Source organism: Meles meles, chromosome 21 (assembly GCF_922984935.1).
Source record: "Meles meles chromosome 21, mMelMel3.1 paternal haplotype, whole genome shotgun sequence".
In the NCBI taxonomy this organism is placed as follows: domain Eukaryota; kingdom Metazoa; phylum Chordata; class Mammalia; order Carnivora; family Mustelidae; genus Meles; species Meles meles.
In genome coordinates, this window is record NC_060086.1 from 2350528 (window position 1) to 2371959 (window position 21432).

The following is a 21432-nucleotide window of genomic DNA, read 5'->3' on the forward strand; positions in this document are numbered from 1 at the left end:
ACCACAACTTTGTCTACACAGGGTGCTCCCAGCCTTTTGAGCTTTAGCCACCAGTGAAATATATTCTACAAATGTCTTGTTGCATTTTTCTCATCAGGAGTTGGGTTGAACATTGTTTTATGGGCTTGAGAGCCATTGGTAACTCCTTTCTTGGAAACGGCTCACACTATCTGAAGATTTCTCTTTGGGTTGGTTGGCCTTTTTCTTACCGATGTACGGAAGAGCTCCTTCACTATAAAGGAAGTGGGCTCCTCGTTTGTGACAGGCACCATAAATATTTTCACCTTTTTTCTGATCTTTGATGGAACTTGCTAGAGTTTTTTGACATGACAAAGCTTTTAGTATTTTTAAAGCTTTTAACGAATAGGTAGAATTATCGATCTTTTATTTTACAGCTTTTGTTGTTCCCTGCTTAGTACAACCTTCTATCTGCTCTGAGATGATACAAAAATTTCCTGGTTTTTTTTCCATTATAATTAGGATTTCATTTTATATCTTTAACCTTTGATCCTTCTGGAATTTTTTTTTTTTGGCCTAAAATGTGGAGGATGGTTTTATTCTTATGTTGTTTTTTTCAGATATCTACTCAGTTGTCCTGACAGCTCTTTTTGAATCTGCCATTTCACATTATTTGAAATGTCACTCTTGTCATACACTGAATTTCTGCATTAATCCAGACCAATTTCTGCTTTTCCTACTCTTTTCAACTGAATGCCTTATTATCTTACATTAAGCTAATTGCCTATTGTTTGTGGTTCCCCATTTTTATTATAAATAAGGCTGTGCTACTTGTCTTTGTGGATGAAACTTTGTACACATCTCTCTTAGCATAAATTCCTACAAATGAATCACTGTGTCTAAAGGTATACATGCCTTAAAATCTTTTTTTTTTTAAAGATTTTTATTTATTTATTTAACACAGAGAGGTCACAAGCAGGCAGAGAGGCAGGCACAGAGAGAGGAGGAAGTAGGCTCCCCGCTGAGCAGAGAGCCCGATGCGGGGCTTGATCCCAGGACCCTGAGATCATGACCTGAGCCAAAGGCAGAGGCTCAACCTACTGAACCACCCAGGCGCCCTAAAACTTTTTCTTTCCTTTTTTTTTTTTTTAAAGATTTTATTTATTTATTTGACAGGCAGAGATCACAAGTAGGCAGAGAAGCAGGCAGAGAGAGAGGAGGAAGCAGGCTTCCCGCGGAGCAGAGAGCCCGATGCGGGGCTCGATCCCAGGACCTTGAGATCATGACCTGAGCCGAAGGCAGCGGCTTAGTCCACTGAGCCACCCAGGCGCCCCCCTAAAACTTTTTCTTAAGATTTATTTATTAGAGAGAGAGAGAAAGTGTGAGCAGGGGGAGGGGCAGAGGGGGAGAGAAAAATCCTCAAGCAGACTCCCCCGTGGGCACAGGGCCCGTGTGAGGCTCAAACGCAGGATCCTGAGATCCTGACCGAAGCTAAAATCAAGTCAGCAGCGTAACTGACTGAGCCCTCGGACGCCCCTGGAAGTTTGTAGCTCTCGACCCCCTTCACTCATCTCGCTCACCCCTCCCCCAACCCTTCCTGCCTCTGGTGACCACCGGTCTGTTCTGTCTCTGTGAGTTCCAGCTTTGTTCTTGAATTCCAAAACAAAGTGGGATTGTATGGTATTTGCCTTTCTTTGTATGACTTACGTCAGTTAGCGTGAGGCCCTCGAGGTCCATCCATGTCACTGCAATGGCAAGATTCCGTTCCTTTGGACGGCTCAGTCATGCTCTGTGGTATACACACACCCCCGTCGTCTCTTTCCACTGGTTCACAGAGGGACACTTGCATTGTTTCCGAATCTTGACTTTTGTACATGAGGGACCTGTATCTTTTTGAGTCAAGTGTTTCCATTTTCTCTGGATAAATACCCAGAAGTAGGATTGCTGGATCATAGGGTCAATTTAGTTTTGGATTTTGGGGGAACCTCCGCTGTTTTCCACCGTGCCCGCACCAACGGACTCTGCCCCCCGCAGTACGCCAAGGCTCCCTTTTCTCTGTAGCCTGCCAGCACGAGTCCTTCCTTGTCTTGGTGATCACAGCCATTCTGACCGGAGGAGCTGGTATCTCACTGTGGTATTGAATGCCTTTCCCTGGTGACTGGTAACGTGAAGCATGTTTTCCTGTGCATATTGGCCGCTTGTATGTCTTCCTTGGGCAGAAGCGTTTTTTTAACCACATTAACACAAAACACGCCACCTCACTCCTTTACTCAGCAACCTGCTATGACTCCCGCCTCACTCAAAGTGAAACCCAGAGTGTTGATAATGGCCTACGAGGCCCTCCACAATCTGCCTTCTCGCCCTGGTCTGTCCGCTATCACCGCCGACTTCTCCCCCCTCACGCCCTCCATGCCGTGCTGGTACCTTGGCCTCCTCACCGTTGCTGCCGCACACCAGGCACCAGGCCACCCAAGGATTAGCACGGACTGGTCCCTGGGTCTGGAACGCTCTTGTCCAGGGAACCCGTGGCTACCAGCCTTCTTTCAGCTCTTGCCCAAATATCTTCTTGTTGCCGCTCAGTTGCCCTGACCTCCGCACCTGCGTTGTGACCCCCTGCCCGCCCCTCTCCGGTTCCACAGCGCTGTCTGCTCTGCTCCTCTGTTTTCTCTTTTCCTGGCACCTGCCACGTTTCTACCCACCATGTCACTGAGTCTGATAGACAAAACCCAGAATACGTTCTACCCATTTGCACTAGAAAATCAATGGGAAAAATAGTAACTCTATTGGATGTGATTTTTGGCTCTCTGTATTTTTCCTTTTGGGGAAAATCTGTGCCTTTGTCCATTCTTCTGTTGGGGCATTCTGGTGAAACTTTTGAGATAGACTATCCCTTTGTCTGCCGTATGTCAATGAATTAATTAATTAATTACGTTTCCAGATTGTTTCTTTGCCTTGACTGGCTTTTTTTTTTTTGGATGTATCAATCTGCCTTCAAGTCTTCAGACCTTCTTTTGTTGTCCAATGTGTTGTTTTAATTCCCTTTTTAAAAACATTTGAAAAAAGTTTTTATTTTAAAGATTTTATCCATTTATTTGACAGACAGAGATCACAAGCAGGCAGAGAGGCAGGTGGGGTGGCGGGGGGGGGGGGGGGAGAAGCAGGCTCCCGCTGAACAGAGAGCCCGATGTGGGGCTCAATCCCAGGACCCTGGGATCATGACCTGAGCTGAAGGCAGAGGCCTAATCCACTGAGCCACCCAGGCGCCCCGTTTTCTAAAAAATTTTTCGGAAGTAGATTTGGGTAGATGTGTGATATACAATCAGAACTTAGTATTTTCCGAGTTCTCAACTGATGGTTACAGCCCCGTGTACTAAGTAACGCATCTCTCTCTCCATGGGTTGAAATGGAACCTTCTCATGCCCTTTACTTCCATGACCTGCGAGTCCACGAGCACAGGCCTGGCCCCCTAGCTTCCTTTCAGCAAACTCGTCCGCTCTTCAGCAGAAATCAGGAATGACGTGTGTGTGTGTGCACGCACACACGGGTGCGTACAAAAGCATGCACGTGTGTGTTCTGGAACGGTTGACTTACTCCCTGGTGACTCACTTAGGATTACGTTTCTGGGTACAATTCCTAAAACAATTTTCTTCCTTTTCTGAGCTGCCCTTTTCGTTGTGAAGGGCCGGCCTGGGGTCCGTCTGCCTCTCACTGTTACTTCTCTCGCTGGAGCCCTTGTGAGGCTTTGAAAACAGCCTTTCCAAAGGTGCAGACTCATGTTGATGGAGAACCAGCATGTCAAGACAAAATGAGAGAGTTGGCGATTTTAAGCAAATAAATTGTTCCTACTGATAATGGGATATTATGCAGCCTGCAGCGGGGCAGTTTCTTCCGTACCCAGGCCTTTTTCAGTGATCGGGACACCCAGTGGAGTGGGGCGTAATGTGGCGGGGAGCCGCTGGGAGGGCTGCCCTGGGGCTGCTCTGGGGCAGCTCAGGGAGTGGAGACAGAGAGCCTCGGCCGTCGTCCTGTTTCCCAAGGAGGCTTGGGTCCCGCTGCCTTAACGTCTCACGGGGCTGCCTTTCCTCAGGCAACAGCTCCGGGGGCGAGTGTGCCTGTGACCCAGCAGGAACCAGACTTGGGCCACGTTTCCGTGTGTCCTTGCATGTGGCGAAGGAAGGTTGATCTGATGAGTTCGAATTGAAAAATTGCACCACCGAAGGGGAATCGTTCTCTGGAGTAGAGCCAACAACCTCTCCAGCTCCCACCGTGTGTCCTTTTGCCCGCAGTCCCTGTGCCGTGGGTGATTTGGAAGCGGACTTTATGAGAATTTCTGTTCCGGGGTCTGAGCTCCCCAGGCAGAGTGTGCTGCCCGCCAGGGGCAGCTGGGAGTCTTTTGGACCCCGTTTTAGGCCCGGGACCTGCCTTGGTCGGAGACGCTGCAGAATGGGTGGGTGAGGGCTGGAGAAGTTAAGGTAAACGTAGGGGGCCGTTGCCAACCTCGTGCTCTGCTGGGGTCAGCCCGGTAGACTGGCGGACGCCCGTGGCCAGCGGAGCCTGCCTGCTTCTGCCTCCTCCCATCTGTGGTTCCCGGTGGGGCAGGTGGCGGGGGCAGGCGGTGGCCTGGGGCTGGGAGTGCAGCTGCGGGGGGTGGGGGGTGTCCCTAGGCCTATGAGGACCAAAGCTATCATCCTGCGGGAGTCATGTGTTAAGATTGGTAGGCCTGTAGGGTTTACACAAACAAAGATTTTCTTCGTTATTCTGGACTGTATGGCCTCGGGGGCCCCAGGAGGGTGGTCATCGAGGGCAGTGACACGAGGCTGAAGGGAGCTAACTGCTCGGAGGAGAGGCAGGAAGCCAGCGCAGCCCGCCGGCAGGGCCGTGACAGAGAAAGGCCTCGGTTCCGGGCCGGCAGAGAGACCCTCGGACAGGCTCGGGAGGCTGCTGGGGGGTCCGATGTGGTGACGGGATGCGTAGGGAGCAAGCCCGCCGCAGAGACACGGCCCGGGTCAGGGGTCCTCCCCCGTGTGGGTCCTGAGCCGATCTGGGAAGGCAGAGAGTTTCGCGAACTGGTATGTGCGTCCCAGACCGGGAGAGAGACGGAATCGGAGATACCAGAGCGCGTCCCGCCTAGAAAAGGGTGCGCACCGCGTGTGTGCGGAGCTAGAAACACGGGGCTTGGGGGGCAGAGGCCGGGCCGCAGGCCTGGGCTCCGATCGCTGTCTTGAGCCGACCACGTGGCCTGGTGAAGGGTAACGGCAGAGCCCCTCACGAGGAGGCCTGTGAGGGCTAAACGAGCTCAGGCCCCACGAGTGCTTAGAGCCGGGCTGGTCAGAAGAGGCCCTGCGTCCATGTGGGCCTCACGCGACAGCTGGGACCCGGAGAAGTTGCTGGAATCGGGCCATCTGCCAGCTACGCCAGCGATTTCGCGTGGTTCTGCCTGAAACACACACAGACGCACCTTCCACGGGCAAGGTGGCCGCCTCATGCGTCTGTTGTGGCGTCCGGTGGCGTTCGGCCGTGGGTCGCAGTGAGAGGCTGTGCGCCTTCCTCCCGGCTCTCCCTGCAGGGGAGAGGAGATGCGGCACCGTCTTCATGACGGAGGGCGCCGCTTCGGTGTGACCGCTCTGTGGCTGTCCTTGTCTGTGGCTCTTCCCTCCCTCATCATCGAAGGACCCGTGACCCGCCAGCCTCCCTCAGGGCCCCCCTCACCGAGGACCGGGTTTCGCCGAAGGGCCGCCCTCATGATCAGCCCCGGGCCTCCCCCCGACTGTTCTCGAACCCTGCGTGCTGCCTGCATGGAGCGTCTCCCTCCACGTGAACCCACCGGATCTGGCCGGGGCTGACCGCCTCGCACAGGCACCTTCTCCTTATTATAAACGAAACAAACGGTCCAAGCCCCTCGTGTTTGCTCGCGCTTAGTTGTTGGTCTTCAGTTACAAAGTTATTTTCTGCTTCCTGCCTGGTCTGGGGGAAAGACTTGGTCTCCAGAAGGACACCCTGCACGGGTCACGGGGAGAATCTAGTTTCCAGCCACTGAGCCGTTCTCCATGTGCCTTTCCCACCGCGGGTTCCGTGCGGAACCCACCTCTTCCCAGTCGGGCGTCCTGTTTGCTGCTCTGCCTCGGTTTCCTGGGATGCGGCCCCCGTGCCGAGAATGGTTCCTGATGCAGTAGGTGCCCAAGAAACATATGTGGGGTTGAGCTGAGCTGATAAATGCAAAGGGAGGTTTTCCTTCTCGAGAGAATTCCCCAGGCCCCGCGGAGGGGATGCCGCCCCTGACAGGGTCACGCCCTTTGCCTCTGGTTCGTTTCCCGACCTTGGATCTTGTTCCCCCGGCCTCCACGCTGGTGCCAAATCCACAAAATGGTGTTGTTTTCTCAGACGTTAATTATTCTCTGGTCTCAGGATACTAAGGTTTATAGTGCAGGAACCACAGGTCTTCATGAAAAATTAATTGTGTCGATGATGACCACGTTGTTCACAGAGAAATTCCACGCGCTTTGCCGCTTGCGGTATGCCCTTACGCACCAAGTGCTCTGGTGCCTCCTTCCTGTCTCGGGCGACTTGCCTCTCTCGCTGAGAAGGGGCTCGTGGCCGTGTGGGAAGTGGCTTGTTCTGTGCAGAGGCACCACACTTGTCCCCGGCAGGCTGTTCTGTCTGCTGGGCCGTGGCGACGGCCCGCGTCCTCCTGGGACAGACTGCCCAGCATCCTGCCCCAGGAGCAGTCCCAGCCTGGGGTCGGGAGCACGTCTGCCCCCACACTCCCCATTCCTCTTCCCATGTCGGGGGATCCCTCTTCCCCTCCGAGCTCAGCTCTGTTGTGTCAGTGCATGTGTGTGTGTGTGTGTATGTGTGTGTGTGTGTGTGTGTGCGCACATGTGTCCCTAGCTAGACACCCCTTTGGGTCTGTGCTGAGTGCTGAGGGTCAAAAGTCTGTGACCCCCTGCAGGTCTTTTCAGATGATACCTGAATCGCTGTCCTCCCCTGGAAGCCCCCCTGCAGTCCTCTGGATCTCGACTTCAGGAACGAAAGCCTGTGGGTCTGGCTGGAAGGGGTCACAGTTCACAGGAGATCGGGTTCTGGGCATAGACGTGGCCTGACATGGGGAATGGCGGTCTGTGGTCCTGCCTTTTAGAGAGTGTGATATTGTGATAAAATAGGAAACAAATGTTTGATCTTCTTCCCTGGTTCTGGGAGCTCTTAAAACCCTGGGGACCTCTAGAATGGTCGGTGTCTCTGTCTGCTAGCGAGATGCCTGGTGGCTGGAGTCCTGGGGGGGTTTCAGGCCGGGGGCTGACTGCCGCAGGGGCCGAGGTGTGGTTAGAAGGTTGGAACTTTGAGTCCCACACCCGGCCTCCGTGGAGGGGAGAGGCCTGGAGAACCGAGTTCCATCCCCAATGCCCTGTGACGTCAGCAGCCGCGCTCATGTTGTGGAAGCCCCGTAAAAACCCCGGATGGCGGGGTTCAGAGCGCTCCCGGGCCGGGGAGCGCACTGAGGGCCGGGAGGGTTGTGTGCCCAGAAAGGGTAAGTGAGCTCCACGCCCCCTCGGCCCCAAGACAGCACCTCGTCCTGGGCATCGCGTGCATTTGGCTGTTCCTGAGTCGTGTCCCTTATCATAACCCGGCAAGTGTGAGTGAGGAGCTCTCCTGAGCTCTGCGAGCTGTTCTAGCAGACGATCCAGTCCCAGGCGGGTTCGTGGGAGCCCCAGACCTGATGGCCGCTGGTCACTGAGGCAGGCAGGGGTGACCTGCCTTCTGACTGGCGTTGGCGGTGAGGAGAGGTGTGTGGGGCCTGACCCGCGGGGTCGGCACGTACTGTGAATGGTGTGTGTCACGGGGGACGAGATCGCTGGCCGCTGGATTGGTGTCCAGAGAGCTGGAGGAGTCCCTGGCGTGGGACCCCTCCCTCCCCTCCCCCTGCTGGTGTGTGAGTAGAAGTGGATCCTTGTGGGCAACTTGGCCACGTGGCTCAAGTACCTTAACGTGTTCCTGCCCTTTGACCCAGGAGTCTCATTCCTGGGATGTCATCTTAAGGAGAGGATCGTCTGAACCCATGAAAATCTCCCTGCAGAGATTTCCAGGGCGGCGTTTTCTGAAGGTGGGAATGATGCGAACGACCCACGCTGGGAGTATGGGGAGCTCACGGGGGCCGTGGTGTGTTACGGACACTATGCCGCTGCCAGAAACGACATTGCGAAGGCCAGTAACATGGACGCTCAAATGGTTGTGTGTTAAGTGGGGAAAAATACAAAGCTTCAGAGAGGGCAGCATCCAAATTTAATTAAGAATATTTGTACGTCACAAGCCACAAGAGATTCTTAATCTCAGGAGACAAACTGAGGGTTGCTGGGGGGAGGGGGATTGGGAGAGCGTGGTTGGGTTATGGACATGGGGGAGGGTATGTGCTATGGTGAGTGCTGTGAAGTGTGTAAACCTGATGATTCACAGACCTGTACCCCTGCGGCTAATAATACATTATATGTTAATGAAAAAGTTATATAAAAAAGAATATATGTATGTCCAGAGTTTAGAATTAAATGCCCTAATCCATTAACTGTGGTTATTGCTGGCTTGTGAATTAGGTTATTATTTTTTTCTTACACATTTTGGGGGCATTCTTCACAAGAAGCAGGCATTAATGTGTAACCTGGGAGATGTGGCATTCCTGGGCAGGTCCAGCTCTGGTCTTCTGACCCCAGAGGTCACGTCCAGAACCCCTCAAGACAGAAAACTGCCCTTTCTCTCTCTCTCTCCACGCATCAGCACATCTTTTCGTCTAAAGACCCTCTGGCCATTCTCACCTCATACATATTCACACCTAATTTTAATGATTTTCCTTTCAGCCCTGCCTGGAACATTCTGTCCGACGCGGGGTGCCCCTGGCTGGGATGGGTTTTCATCGTTAATGTCTGCTCTAATTTGCTTTGTTCTGGTACTGTTGGGGAATTTTCCATCAGCTTAAGCAACCCGGCATGCTGTAATCAATTCCACTTTATCTGTGTAGGTATGACATGTGGGGACAGATAAATTCTGTCCTAGCTCTTCAGTCCTTAGAAATGCCCCTAAGGTCCCGACTGCCTTGTGCCACTCAATTGTGGGAGAGAAATGATTATTTTTCATGACCTGGAATACTGAGACTTTGGCTGATTTCTCTGCTTAGCAAGTTACCGAGATGCTTTTCTTTCTGAGATGCCAGCTAGGGAAGTTGGCTTTGCTTTAAAATTCAAGGTACCATTTGGGTCACAAGGAAACGAGAGTGGCCAGGAGCATGGGGATACCTGAGATAGGCAGCCTGATGTCTTGAATGTTGGGCTTTCGATGTTTTTCAGCATAGCCTTGTGTCTGCTCCTCGGGCTACCAGTGACTCAGGGCAAGTCTGAGGCCAAGTAACATCCAGGAGTCCTGCTCAACCCCAGATTCTAGCGTCAGATCACAGAGGCAGTAATGCTCTCCGGGAGGGATGGTGACTCGTGCCAGCCATGTCCTTTTTAAAAAAAAAAAATATTTATTTTTGTGAGAGAGAGAACAAGAGCAGGGGGAGGGTCAGAGGGAGAACAGACTCCCTGCTGGGCAGGGAGCCTGATATGGGGCTCCATCCAGGGACCCTGGGATCAAGACCTGAGCCCAAGGCAGAGGCTTAACCAATCGAGCCACCCAGGCGTCCCGCCAGCTATATCCTTTTGCAGGTGCCTCCCAACAGCGGTCCTTGCCTGCAAGGACCTGGACCCCGAGAGTACCTCCCTTTTGCCTCCTTGCTCATGCCGTGTCCCTGCTGGAAAGCCGTCTTTGTTGCATTGACTATAATTCTCAAATTACGCTCAGAGGCTGAGATCACCTTTGCCAATCACTTATTTAATCAGGCTTACGGTGGGAATTATCATTCGTAATAATACTATTTCATAAGCCAGTAGCGTACAGGATAATGTCTCCTAATCACCCAGTAAAGAAATAACATACTCCGAGTGATAGGAGACTCAGGCTACTCGCCAGGCAAAGGGGAGATGAAGGAAATGCAGTCCAGACGTAGTTGGAGATGCGCCTTTCTGTGAGTCGGTTCTCCGCAGAGTCCGTCCTTCCAGCTAACAGTTGGGTGTCTGCTTCCAGCTTCAGTCATTCACTGCGCAGAGCGAGCCGGTGACGGTGCCTGTGTGGCAGGTTATGACGGAAGGTTATGACTCCAGGGACCGTTATACAGCTTGTACCACTGCCTGGGATGGGAGGCCTCGGCAAGGCAGGAGCAGATGTCCCCTGTCTTCCTGAGACGCCGCACGACGACCACCACCGCTAGCCAAGAGTAGCCTGACCACCGCAGCAGCCAGTGTCCCGAGATCTTGGGAGGGCCGTTTAGATCAGCCAAGAGCCTCCTTGCCCAGACCAAACACCGCGGTGGAGACTGAACAGATTTTGCCTCTCGCAGGGGTTGAGACGGGAAAACCCGTTGCTCTTCCGTATCGATTGGAGTTTGCAAATTAGCGCCGTGAATTCCAGCTGGTTCTTCGAGGCCGGAGCCTTGCCAGCGAGTATTGACTCTGGCTGGTGTCTGGTGTCTGGTTTTCATCTGAGGCAAACTTCACTGGGGCGGCCTGCCTGACGAGTCTGTTCTGTGTGGTGACCGTGCCTCTGCCTTTGAATTGCCCGTGTCCCTGGGGAGCGTCGTGGAACCAAAGCCTGGTTCTTAGGGGATACTGGGTTGGGTTGCTCGGGGTACCGGTGATGACTCTGACCTGCTGGTGTAGTGAGACGTGAATCCCTTGGGCTCTGAAGCAGGCTGATTTGTAGTCCAGGCTTTGCTGGGCTCCGGAACATTGGGGAGGCGAGGCACAGACCCCGGCAGGAATGCAGACTTTGGTTCTGGGAGATTCCGTATGCAGAGACTGGATTCCTTTGGCCAGGGGCCGTGTCTTAGAACCCTTCCTCTCCGACTCACAAAATGACAGTTGGCCAGGCCCTTGTCACCGTCACCGGGGCTCCTGCTGTACCTGCAAAGGCCTCTTGCTGGTGGGCGAATTGCCATGCCGCTGTCTGACAGGGGCATGAGATGGAAGCAGAGACCAAAAGCACAGCCCACTTATGTGATGCAGGAGCCCCGGGGACTGTAGCCCAGGGAGGGGGTACATTCCGGCGAATAGCACACCGCGTCACGGGGGGGGGTACCTGAAGCTTGACCTGTGGTCCCCACTCCCCGAGGATGTGGAGCGTGGCCAGGACCCCTCCGTGTTGCCGGCAGGCTGCCTGTAGCCACAGGCCAGGGGATCCGGCCTGCTTCCGTCTCTCCGCTGGTTTTATGGGCGTCTTTCTCACACCCTGGTCTGCTATTAAAAATACAAATAAAACGAGGCACACATCACATGTCTCTGGCTGCAAGACCCATTTCCTTCTAATAAGCTTCTCGTTTGCCTGGGCTTTCCCTGCCTTGGAAAGATTCAATCTCCAGAGGCCTGGAGTACGGATTTCTAGTTTCAACTCCCCTTCCCCCCAGTTATTTTGAAAGAAAATGAAGTTAGGGAGCTTTTCCTGCCTTCACGCACGCACATGCACACACTCTCTACCTGGGAGCCAGGAGCAGAAATTCTGGCCAGACAGAGAAGTGCAGCTTTGTACCACTTACCTGGGGTGGCCACAGAAAACAGAACTCTGAGCTGGTTTGCACTGGGCTAGGGCCAGAGCAGGGCTGGCCTGCCTGCTTCCTGCAGTCCAGCCCTGGGGTGGCCTCTGTCTGACTCCAGCAGCCCCAGGGTGAGGGGACTAGAAGTAGCCGAGCAATGAGATGGGGGGCGGGAGGCAAACCCATCAAGGCCTTTATTTCCAGGCCAAGTTCTTACACATCCTTGATGAGGCCTTTCTGGGGTGTCCAGTGTAAGGATAGAGGCTCCCTTGTTTGTGAGATCTAGGGCACATTCAAGGGGACCACAGGAAGGAGGCCAGACCCTGTCACCCTGTCAACAGAAGGGGGTCACCCTGTTGGAGCGATTGTAACAGCCATGGGGCTCAGGACTGCGTTGGAGGGATGGCGAGTGGAGAGGCACCTCAGGAGAGGAGGACAAGGGGCCTGAGCTCAGCGTGCAGCCGGCCGTCCAGGTGGCCCACTAGGACCCTGGCCTCCTCTTTGGCTCCAGCCCCGGCCCCTGTTGTTATCTGAAATTTCCTACCGCTGCCAGCTCTGAAGTGGAGCCGTATTAGAGGGGCTAGAAGGAGATCCAACCCTGCCCATTTTCGGATGGGGCCATGGAGGCTCTGATTGCTGGGCGGGGCCAGACTGACCTCCCTGGGGGCTGGCGCCCTCCTCTGCAGCCCCTGCCGTGGGCCTCTGGGCTCAGGCCAGGTGAGGCCGTGGTCTCCGCCCGCTGTCCTTGTGCTGTGACCTCACGCTGGGTAGTGGCTCTGAGTTCTTTCCGGGCCACCTGGGCCTTGGTAGGAAAACATATGGCGGCCCGAGGGAGTCTTGGGCACGTTTCATTGGTGAGAAAAGCCTAAAAGTGCAGACAGCCCCCCTTGAATCAGAATTAGGACCAGACTGAAATTTTCCTTTATCCTCCATGGAAAAAAGAGGGGTGTTTGTACAGTAGATTAATAGGGTTTGAAAGAGAACACAGGCTTCCTGTTCTCCTCTTAAACACGTTAACAACGTCCACAGATTCCCAGAAAAGGTCTGGAAGGACCTTAGGGATCCTCGCCGCCAACCCAGCTCATTTTACACATGAATGATCCGAGGCCTCGGGGTTTGGCCGCGGCCCTAATGAGCTAACGCGCCTGGCCGGGAGCCTAGGGTCGCGGCTCACAGGCTGGTCTTCTGCCCGCGGAGCCCACACCGGTTCTCAGAAAGCGCCCCGCGTGCAGAGTCTGTGTCGACGGTGGGTTTGCTGCTTATGCACTGTCCTTGCGTACGGGGATGTGACCCATTCAACAGCTGTCTGCGTCGCCTCCTACGAAGAAGGAGGAAGCAGACGAAGAGAAGCCGAGACGTCTGCACCAACATCGAATCTTTAGACGGGACGGGCTGATGTCATGAGAAAGGAATGACAGGAGCAGAAAGGGAGAGAACGTTGGCCCTGGTGGGCAAAGACGTTTGTGTAGAACCCACGGTCCCTGACTCAGCCTTGACGGACCGACAGGATTAGGCCCCTAAAGAGGAAGGCGGGGTGTTTCAGGTCAGTCCCGGATGGGTAGTGCGGCCGTGAAAATCGGGCCCCAGAGGTATCAGGCCCTCAACTTTGGAACCTGCAAGTATTTCTTTGAGGAAAAAAAAGGCTTTTGCAGATGTTCGGTTGAGGGAGCTTATCCTGGGTTATCTGGGTCAGTCCTGAGTGCCACCTCGTGAATGGGAGGCAGAGGAGGATCACAGCACCAACATCGAGGTGTTGAGGAGAAGAACGCGATGTGGTCACAGAGGCAGAGACTGGGGGGACCTGGCCATGCGCCAAGGCGTGCCAGCTGCCGCCCAAAGCTGGAAGATGGGACAGATTCTTGCCTTAGGAGAGCTCAGCCCTGTCCCCACCGTGCTCGTGATCTCCAGATCGTGAGAGAAGGAGTTTCTGCTGTTTGAGCCGCAACATTTGTAGTGATTTGTGGCAGCAACCCTGGGAAATTCGTGCAAGTGGGAAGGGACCAAAGCTTGTTTCCAGGTGTTTACTGGGAGCATCGCGGGCCATTTCGAGAAGTAGCAGGGGAATGGGTGAAGGCCAGGTCTTGGGGTGGTTTCAGGAGAGCCTGTCCGTTTCCGCGTGGGTCTCTCCGGCCCCGCCGGGCTGTAGGGCAAGACCAGCAGCCGGCTGGTTCTCTGGGGTGCTGGCTTCGTGCGCCTCAGGTGCGGACGCCGATCCTTGTTGAACACGTGACGAATGTTTGTGGCGGCCACACCTGCCCGCACCAGGTTCACCGGTGAAGTTAGGGCAAGACCTGTCACCTTCAGACCCTGACCGCGAATTCCCCACGCCACGCCTCGTGGGATGGGTTCGGAAACGCTCAGCCAACCTAGAACCAGCAGGCCCGGGGGGCTCTGGAGGGAGGGGTCCTGGCGGGAGGCAGGACAGCTCAGGTTGGGGTCGGAGGAGGGGCAATCACCTGCCGAGTGGGAATGGCCTTATTGACCGCGGAGTCCTCTGCCAGCCGAGAAAATGTGATTAAAGAGGCCTTTTGGGCTTTTATGACACTCTCATCGATCTGAGGTTGTTTATACCCATGGAATAGCTGTAAATTAGAGGACGAAATAAAAGCAGCAAGCTAATAACTCCCGTCCTCCTACGGGTTTGTGGAGGGGAATCTCGTCCTCCTTTCCTGTAAACGAAGCGCCCAGGTTACAAGGCAGCCCTGCCCTCACAGCCGAAACCTAACGCGCTCACTCCTGCCCAGGAAGGGTCCTCAGCGAGCTCGGGTCTCCACCGGGACGGCCGTCAAATTGTGTGCCAGCTCTGGTGTTCTAGGGATGTTCAGGGCTGGTTTTCTTTTTTACTTTCCCCTCCTCCTCCTTCCCTTCCCTTTCATTCCCCTTCTCCCCTTTCTTCGGTTTGTCCCTCTTTGGCCGCTCTTCTGTCCGATTTAAGGGTTCTGCCATATTCGTGTCTGTAAGGAAACGTTGGGTGCGTCGGTGGAGGACCGCCGGGGAGTTCAGGGCAGTGGACCAAGCCGTGTGACCGTCCGACTTTCTTCGCTTTCTCTTTGCAGAGATCCGAGAGGCCTTTCGGGTTCTGGACCGTGACGGGAATGGCTTCATCTCCAAGCAGGAGCTGGGCATGGCCATGCGGTCCCTGGGGTACATGCCAAGCGAGGTGGAGCTGGCCATCATCATGCAGCGTCTGGACATGGACGGTGAGCCCGGGAGCGGGAGCGCGGGCGTCCCCCAGACGAGCCCGGCACCTCAGCGGGGCCTTGGCGTTATAAAGGGCCTTGCCCTCGCTGTCAACAGGCTTGGGTTCATGTCTTGGTTTACAGAGGAGGCGGCTTGGCCGGTGAAGGCCACCAGGGACCCTTGCAGGTCCCCTCCCCCCTCGCACACAGCTTCCTGGGGATGGAACGCGCTAGCCATGCCGTGACTCTCCCCCGTTGACTCGGGGTGACTCAGTGGCTTTTAGCATCTTCACTTGATTTGGGAAACCAATGCCCTAATCAATTACAGGACAGTGTCACCCCCAAAAAGAAACTCTGCCTCTTAGCTGCCACCTCTCATCCCTGTCTCCCCCAAGCCCTAGGCAACCACGAATCTACTTTGTCTCCTCTCTGGACATTTCATAGAAACGGAATCCTATGATGGGAGTCCTTTGTGACGGGCTGCTTGGACTTAGCATAATGTTTGCAAGTTTATTCATTTTATAGCATGTATTTATTTGTACATCGTTTTTTTAGGGCCAAATCATATGCCATTGTGTGCGTGTAAAAACAGCTTCTTTCCTCTCCGTTTTACTTGCTGGGTTTCTATATACAACCTCACTGGGGAAAAGGGCTTCGCTGTATTTTAAAAGTTCTAAAAAGGGACCCAGGACATCTTTAAGGTTCTTCCCTGTTGCAAACCACCAAGGCAGTCCCAAACCAGTTGTGACCTTCCCGACATTTAGATTTGGCCTTGGCTGACAGTCCAAGAAAAAGCTTTCTTACTTTGTTGTTGTTTTTGGTTTTTCTAACGCACTCTCTCCCGCTCTGAAAAGCAGCTTGATCCCGGGGCTAAGGGGTCCAGAGTGGTGGGCACTGGGCCTCTCAGGTAGAGCACGAATTACACTAGGAAAAAGCAGGACACAGCATATGGGGTCAGGAAGTCCCCTGGACGGAAAGACCGTGGTTGGGAGATGTTTGCTTGGCTCTCTGTGTTGTCTTGCCGGAGTTGCTGGAAGGATGCTAATCAGGGTGACCATATGGTGAATGCCGTCCCGTGCCAGCCTCCAAGTGCAGCTGTGGACATTTATTTTCTGGTCCAGGAAAGGGGTGTTTCATCAGGGGTGTTCAGTGGCACGAGCAGTCCCAGCCTGTCCTTACAACTCAGAGGGATTGTGACTCACCGTGTCTCTGCAGGCCTGATGTGACCTTGCTTCACGTTGAGCGGCTTGCTTTAGAGAGTTCTGAAAAGCTGCAGCAGAGCACACGTCAGAGAGCAAATCTGTCCTCCGCTGACCCCATCAGCATTTTGGAGATACATTTCCAAAAAAGTTTCCTCCTTAAAATAATAGAAGTCGTAATCTAAACTCCCGTTTACGGAACAAGGACTCTGTGCTTTTGATTCTCTGACCACAACTCCGGTAAGAAAACCTCGTCGAATGGAGTTAGCAACCTTTAATAGAAAGGGGCAGCCCAGCTGCGGGTGTGACTCCTCTGAAACTGAAGGGTCTCCCTCCAAGTCCATGGTGTGTCTCTGTGGATTCCCTCAGTGGAGCTCAGCTCGCGGGAAGTTTATACGTGTTGCAAATCCTCCCTGAGTCCATGAGGTCTCAGAGGCCCAGGGGCATCTTGTGTGTCCCCGATGTGCACGGGACCCATCAGGACCCGAGCAGAGCTCCCCGGGGGGTTTTGTTCAAGAGCTTCCAAAGTTCTATCCATTGATTTACAACTCGCCATCCTCACTACCCAAGCAGAAGGCAGAACGTTCCAGACAAACTTAAAAGGACTCAGCAATTCTCTTGTAGGGGACTTCTGCTCATTCCCTTAACAAAAGCTCAGCTTAAAAAAAAAAAAAGCTGAGGTCATCAGCTGCTTCACGGTGATGGTGACACCATCAGGTAAAAACACATTCCTTTGCAAACGTAGCTTCTTCCGGTTTTTTTGTTGTTCTTGTTGCCTACAAAAGATTGATTGATTATAATTTTTTTTACGATGTTATTGAGTCCTACAAAAGGTTTAATGCAGAGAACGTGAACACAGCAGCGATGTACGTCGGAAGAATTGCGCTGCTGGTTTACTGATCACCTGAGTGTGGCAGGAGCTCAGGGACAGATGCCCATTCGGAGGCTGAAATGTGTGTCTTCACCAGTCCCGTGACTGGAGCTGCTAAGTGGGATTTCCGGGATGCTGCGCTCGGATGTGGACGGGCCGCGTCTCCGTGTCTTTGGCTTAATGGGCTTTTTGAGCTTCTGTTCAAAAAAAATAAGGTCCTAATTATAAACTTCCTTTCTAGCTTCTGTAACTGGGGGTTCTCCCCACACACCCAGCCTTACTGAATGAAGCCATTCTTTGGCGTGAAACTTGTGGAACGGCAGAAATTTTTGTGGGGATACTGCCAAGAAAATAGGGTGTTTGGTCTGGAGCTTGGATTCTTAGCTGTGGGCTGATGGAGCCTCCCGGGCCCCAGAGCCTGCCGTCGGGGGGGGGGGGGGGGTCAGGGCCTCCACCTACCCCCCCCAGCTGTCTGTGATTAGGAGCAGGTCTGGCCCACACACCGACCTGCTCTTCCTGGGGTCCCTGCCGGTTTGCCCGGCGGTGAGGTCATCTCTTCGGCACGAGACGCAGCTAGAAGAGCCCCAGCGTGTCTGCGCACACCAAGTCGACACATTCATTAGGTGGTTCCTTGGGAGTGGCAGGCCTTGCCGCTGGGCGTGTACTAGTAGCCCCTCGGATGAGGGAGCGCGGCGGGCTTTCCGGGCCTCGGAGCCTGCAGGAGCCAGACGGTTCCAGTCTGTTTTCCAGAGGACACGAGGGAAGGCAGGCTGTAGGGTCTGGGGTCGCTCTGCTGGCCTGTGGCCAGTTTGGTATAAGTGCTGAAACTGTGTGTGTGTGTGTGCGCGCGCGTGCGTGTGCACACGTATGTACACCGTGTGGGCAGATCTGCTCACAGTTAAATAAACAGAAAACCAGAATTTGTGCCCAGTGCCCCCTGCTTGCTCTTTGGCCTTTGATGGCCAATGTTCTTTCTTGTAACTGGAAACTCGGTTGCACGCCCGCTCTCGGTTCTCGCCGTTCAGAACCCCTTCCCAGCTTCTGCAGCTGAGGTGACTTTGGTCCCAGCACCAGGCGGGAGCTGGGATGCCCCTTTCCTGGTCCCTCTTGCCGGGATCTCCCCTGCAGCCCAGAACCTGGAAGCCCGCAGCCCTCTCCATCAGGCTCGTGGGGAATCGACTTCGCTTCGATGCATCTCGGTCCTAGTTTCGTGCCAGCCTTGGCAGAATTAAGACAGTCATGGTACAACTATCTGCGAGGCTGACCTCTGCCAGAGGAGCGGTGAGAAAGGCTGCTTGCAAAGGACCGTGGGCTCTGCCACGCCCCCGCTCCTCTGTGTTTCCCTCAGCAGTCCCGGGGGCCCTCGAGCTGCCTCCTTCCCCCAGGGAGTATGGCGTTGGGGTCCCCAAGACCCAGTGGCTCTTTGTGACGGCCCTCCAGCTTTGAAGACTGTCCCTGACCGCCCCACTGTGGCCCTCTGGAATGAACCTTGCTTTGCACATAGTTTCCGGAAACGGTCAAACCAGGAGACATTCTCACAGCTCGTGGCCTCTGCAAGGGCCCCGCTGGCAGGTGGTCATGCCGCCCTCTCCCTGCACAAGCTCCCCTCAGGGCTCCTGCGCTTACCCAGCACAAGTCCTGCTTTGGAACAAAGGCAGACCCTGCCCTCCTCCTCCCTGAATTCCTTTCTGCCCCTCCAGGGTGCAGAGTCTCGTGGAATTCCGGCAGATGTGGGGCTTCGAGATGACTTCCTGTCTCAGAACGGGTTTGTGGCTTGATTTCAGGTCCATCTCTGTCCCAATAGTGAATCTGACTCCGTTTAGTTCGATTTTGAAAGGATTTTTCTGGTGGCCACTGTGTGTGAACTTGCTTATTTCTGCGGTTGGCAAGATTCAGTTCTGGGTGGTTATTTATTTTTTTTCAAGGTTTTATTTATTTATTTGACAGACAGAGATCACAAGTAGGCAGCGAGGCAGGCAGCGAGGCAGGCAGAGAGGGAGGAAGGGAAGCAGGCTCCCCGCTGAGCAGAGAGCCCAATGCGGGGCTTGATCTCAGGACCCTGAGATCATGACCTGAGCTGAAGGCAGAGGCTTTAATCCACTGAGGCCCCCAGGCGCCCCTGGGTGGTTTTGTGATAAGCCACTGAACTGCCCAGAACAAAACTGGGGCCAGAGTCACACGGGACAGTTAGCAATGTCCCTGCTGGCAGCCTCCTTCCTGTTCCCTATAGGCATGTTCTTTGCTGACTCGTCACGATGGGGACCTCTCTGTTGTCACTCATGACGTCCCCGAAGACAGAAAGTACCAGCTTAACTCAGAGGAGCTCTTGCGTCGCCCACGTCCGCACCCTCGCCGGGAGGCTCTGGGACTGTGTCCCTCTGTTCGGCGAGCGGGACGGCCGCCTTCTTTCCCGTGGCAGGGAGATGCTTGCCCACGAGCTGCCGGCGTGAGGTGGCAGCGGTTGGAGTTTTCTAGCCAAAAGCAGAGGGTTCCAAACCTGGTGAGCTTTGAAACACAGCTGGGGGCGTGTCGCAAACAAACAACACAGGCAGTAGAATGAGAGACCACAGGGTGGGACCCAGAAGCTGGGACCCACTGAGACACTCCGACCACGTTGTGGACAGCGGTGTGTCCAGGGACGTGACCGCGGGACCTTTGGCAGAAAGAAAAATCCAGAGCTTGCCAGAAATCGTGAAGCCTGTGGATATTTGTATGAACAAGAATGTCTGAGTGTGAGGTAAATGCCTAGAAGGCAGAAAGGGAGCTTTTTCCTTTGGGAATTTGTTGAAGGAAGAGGACTGTCTGTGGTCAGTCCGCCCTACCCGAAAGCCAGGAGGCCGCCCCAGACAGAGCTCTGACCTACGGGGACTCTGACCTTCTCCCTCCTTCAGCTCTGGGACCTGGGGAATAGGTGTTGCCTCGGAGTTTGCTTAAAATGCAGAATCCCAGGTCCATCCCAGGTCCACCCCTGCGGATTGTGAGCCGCATTTTTTTTTTAAGGACTTTATTTGTCAGAGAGAGAGGAGCGCGAGCACAAGCAGGAGAGCGTCAGGCAGGCGGAGGAGCAGCTCCCCGGTGTGCAGGGAGCCCGATGCCGGACTCCACCCCAGGATTCTGGGATCATGACCTGAGCCAAATCTGAGCCTTCATTTTAACAAAAGCCCCAGGGGGTTCACAGACACAGGGAAGCTTGAGGAGTGCTAGTCTAGGGCATACTTTGAGGAGGAGGAAGCCGACCCCCGTGTTTCCTGGTTGGAGGATCCCTCCGTGGAGTGCAGCCCCCCGCAGTGTCCTGCCAGGAACTCAGAGTACGGGGTTGACCTTCACACCACGGAGGTCTAGTCGGAGGTCAGTTCCAGAGACGTACCCAAATACTTGCATTTGTGACTAGGCATAAATAGCACCACACTACGACAGATTTCAGTCCGAGTTAGTGAATGACTGCTGATTGTGCTTTGACCTTGCGGTGCTACGGCTTCACGGGGCGATGGTGATAATGACCGCGTCTGTCCCGCGCTCGCCAGTGTTAGCAAACCCTAGTAACAGCCGAAGGGCAGGAGAGCGCGCTAATGCACACAGAATCTCCCCGTGGGCGTCACTCTGCTCTAGGCACGTTGTTTACAGACATACTCGTCCTCACGTCAGCCCTGAGTACTGAGCAGTCTGACGCTCCTTTTGTAGGTGAGAAAAAGGAACAACAGAGGTTTCACGTTACCCAGTTCACGCTGCTAGGACGACCTGATGAACCCAAGATTGTAATGACATCTCTTTTTTTATTTTTATTTGTTAAAGATTTTATTTGTTTATTTGACACAGAGAGAGCCCAAGTGGGCAGAGAGGCAGGCAGAGAGAGAGAAGAAGGGAAGCAGGCTCCCCGCTCAGCGGAGAGCCCAATGCCGGGCTTGATCCCAGGACCCTGAGAACATGACCTGAGCCGAAGGCAGAGGCTTTAACCCACTGAACCACCCAGGTGCCCCCTTAACCACTTATCTAGTAGATACTTTCTCTTCTTGTGATTTCAGCAGGTACAGGTCACTTGCGGTGACAACAGGACATTGGCGCAGTGACGGAACAGGGCACACACATACACGCACACACTCCAGATAAAATACCCAAGTATTTTAAACCTGTGTGTGAGCATTCCGGTTGCAGTTCCTGCTCCGAATCGTCTGCTGCTGTCACCTTCGGCTCGATGACGAACGCCGCCTCTCCTTAGGTCACTCTTGTAGAAGTCAGGCCTGACCTAGAACAGGATCTGTGAATTAAAGATGGTGTCTTTGGGTTTCCTCTTGCTCTAAGGAGGGGAATCCTTTTCAGGTCCTCTTGGTATATACAGCGGTGATGGATGTTCATGGAAAAACCTACTGCAACATTCCCGTCTCCTTCAGAAATTCCTTCTCCCACGTTGACTCAGGAAAAGTCTACCACCTTGACCTACTGATGGCTAGACGCAGTGAATCCAGGTTTCAGCTAAGACCGAACCATTTGCACCACTTCCAGCTACTCAAGCCAGTGTTTATAATAAAAGCAGTTGCTGGTACGAGTCCCCATTTCAGTAAAAGCCGCCCCAGCCATTTTATATGCTCTCTCCCTGGAATCACAGGCTGCACCTGTCCCCTG

At 54.1% G+C, this 21432-nt stretch overlaps 1 protein-coding gene across 1 annotated transcript in view; it reads left to right on the forward strand.

Annotated features, from left to right (window-relative positions):
- The window catches only part of CALN1 (calneuron 1), a 408758-nt gene that overhangs the window by 144311 nt on the left and 243015 nt on the right, over positions 1-21432 (forward strand). The window contains exon 3 of the mRNA XM_045994177.1: positions 14620-14763. Coding sequence (XP_045850133.1) covers positions 14620-14763 — 144 coding nt within the window. The remainder of the gene's footprint in view (positions 1-14619; positions 14764-21432) is intronic.